The sequence below is a fragment of the Aptenodytes forsteri genome, unplaced genomic scaffold, assembly GCF_000699145.1.
Source record: "Aptenodytes forsteri isolate BGI_AS27 unplaced genomic scaffold, ASM69914v1 Scaffold474, whole genome shotgun sequence".
Lineage (NCBI taxonomy): Eukaryota > Metazoa > Chordata > Aves > Sphenisciformes > Spheniscidae > Aptenodytes > Aptenodytes forsteri.
The window spans coordinates 130185-132492 of NW_008793938.1; the positions used below are offsets into that span (position 1 = coordinate 130185).

Genomic DNA, 2308 nt, shown 5'->3' on the forward strand with positions numbered 1-2308 from the left:
CCCCACTGCCACCCCTCCCGTCACCAGTCATCTCCAACGGGTCCCCACTGCCATCCCCTTGTCACCAGGTGTCCCCAACAGGTCCCCACCACCAGCCCCGTGTCACCAGCCATCCCCAACAAGTCCCCACTGCCACCCCCATGTCACCAGCTGCCCCCGCTGGGTCCCCACTGCCACCCCCCGTGTCACCAGCCATCCCCACCATGGCCCTGCCACTACCCCATGTCACCACATGTCCCCACTGCATCCCCAGCCTTCCCCACCATGTCCCCGCCGTGTCCCCAGCCATCCCTGCCATGTTCCCACCATGTCCCCAGCCACATCCCAGCCATCCCTGCCACGTCCCCTGCCACATCCCTACCATGTCCCCACCCATCCCTGCCACATCCCTGCCATGTCCCCTGCCATGTTCCTGCTGAGTCCCCAGCCATCCCCGTCATGTCCTTGCCACATCCCCTGCCACATCTCTTCCACGTCCCCACCGCATCCCCTGCCACATCCCTGCCACGTCCCCGCCGCGTCCCCTGCCACATCCCTGCCATGTCCCCGCCGTGTCCCCAGCCATCCCCGCCATGTCCCCACCGTGTCCCCAGCTGTCCCCTCTGCCGCAGGTGGCCGCCGTCCCCCAGGAGCCGGTGCTCTTCTCCCGCTCGCTCCACGCCAACATCGCCTACGGGCCAGGGACCTGGAGCCAGGCGCAGGTGACGGTGGCAGCCCGCCGAGCGGGTGCCCACGCCTTCATCACCCGCCTGCCCCGGGGCTATGACACAGGTAGGAGGTGTCCCCTTCCCACCGTCCCCGTGTCTCCATGTCCCCACACTGACCCCCATCTCGTGCAGAGGTGGGCGAGCTGGGGGGGCAGCTCTCCGGGGGACAGCGGCAGGGGGTGGCCATCGCTCGTGCCCTGGTGAGGGACCCCCGTGTCCTCATCCTCGATGAGCCCACCAGCGCCCTGGACACCGAGAGCCAGCAGCAGGTGAGAGGTGACACCTGTGTCCCCTCGGTCCCCCTGTCTGGCGACACCCCGGTCCCTGGGGGTCCCCCTGGGTCTCCCCTTTCCGTTGTCCTGTGTCCCCATGGTCCCTGGTCCCCGTGTCCCCTGGGTCCCCAGTGCCTGGGTGCCCTGGTCCCCGTGGTCCCTGGGTCCCTCTCCCAGGGACCCACCTGGATCCCCTCTTCTTGTGTCCCCTGGGTCTCTGGTCCCCATGTCCCCTTGGTCCCCTCTCCGAGCAGGTCCCCTCTCCTGATGTCACCTGGGTCCCTGGTCTCTGTGCTCCCTTGGTCCCCAATCCCAGTGTCCCCTGGGTCACTGGCCGCTGGGACCGGTTGGTCCCCAATCCTGCTGTCCCCTGGGTCCCTCTCCCAGCAAACCCCTGGTCCTGGGGGGGTCCACCTTGGTCCCCTCTTCCAGTGTCCCCTGAGTCCCTCTCCCAGCAGATCCCTTGTCCTGCAGGGGTCCCCCTGGGTCCTCTCTCCTGGTGTCCCCTTGGTCCCCAATCCCGGTGTCCTGTGGGTCCCCGCTCCCCACATCCCCTTGGCCCCATCTCCCCATGTCCCCCCTGGGTCCCTCTCCCAGCAAACCCCTGGTGGTCCTGGGGTCCACCTTGGTCCCCTCTTCCAGTGTCCCCCCCCCGCCACTGATGACGCCACCCGCCGCAGGTGGAGCAGGAGATCTTCGGAGCCAGGAGCCACGGGAGCGCGGTGTTGCTGGTGACGGGGCATGCTGGTGACGGGGCAGGTGGCCCTGGCCATGCGGGCGCAGCGGGTGGCCGTGCTGGAGGGGGGACGACTGCATGAGCTGGGGTCCCCCGGGGAGCTCCTGCACCCTGGCAGCCGCTACAGGCACCTGCTGCAGGGCGGGGGACAGGGGGGGACAGCGGGGAAGGAGGGTGAGGCACAGCAGGAGCTGGGGATGGGGACACCAGATGCCAGGATGGGGACACCAAAGGATGGGGACACCGGGAGCCAGGATGGGGACACTGGGGGCAGGGATGGGGTCACTGAGAACACGGATGGGGACACCAAAAGCAGGGATGGGGACACTGGGGACAAGTATGGGGACACTAAGAGGTGGGACTGGGACACTGGGGGCCAGGATGGGGACACCGAAAACCAGGATGGGGACAGTGGGAGCTGGGACGAGGACACTGAGAGGGGATAGGGACACCAGAAGCCGTGACAAGGGACTGCAAGAGCTGTGACGGAGGAGCACTGTGTGACGGTGACCATGGGTGCCACTGGGTGCCACCGGGGCTGGTGACCGTCAGGGCTGGAATTAAACTTTTGTGTTTGTACCCGGGGTGTGTTG

At 67.7% G+C, this 2308-nt stretch overlaps 1 protein-coding gene across 1 annotated transcript in view; it reads left to right on the plus strand.

The window, feature by feature from the left end:
- The window catches only part of LOC103908011 (antigen peptide transporter 1), an 18087-nt gene that overhangs the window by 5464 nt on the left and 10315 nt on the right, over positions 1-2308 (plus strand). Inside the window, 5 exon segments of the mRNA XM_009290323.1 lie at positions 28-68; positions 612-771; positions 840-976; positions 1660-1725; positions 1727-1889. Coding sequence (XP_009288598.1) covers positions 28-68; positions 612-771; positions 840-976; positions 1660-1725; positions 1727-1889 — 567 coding nt within the window.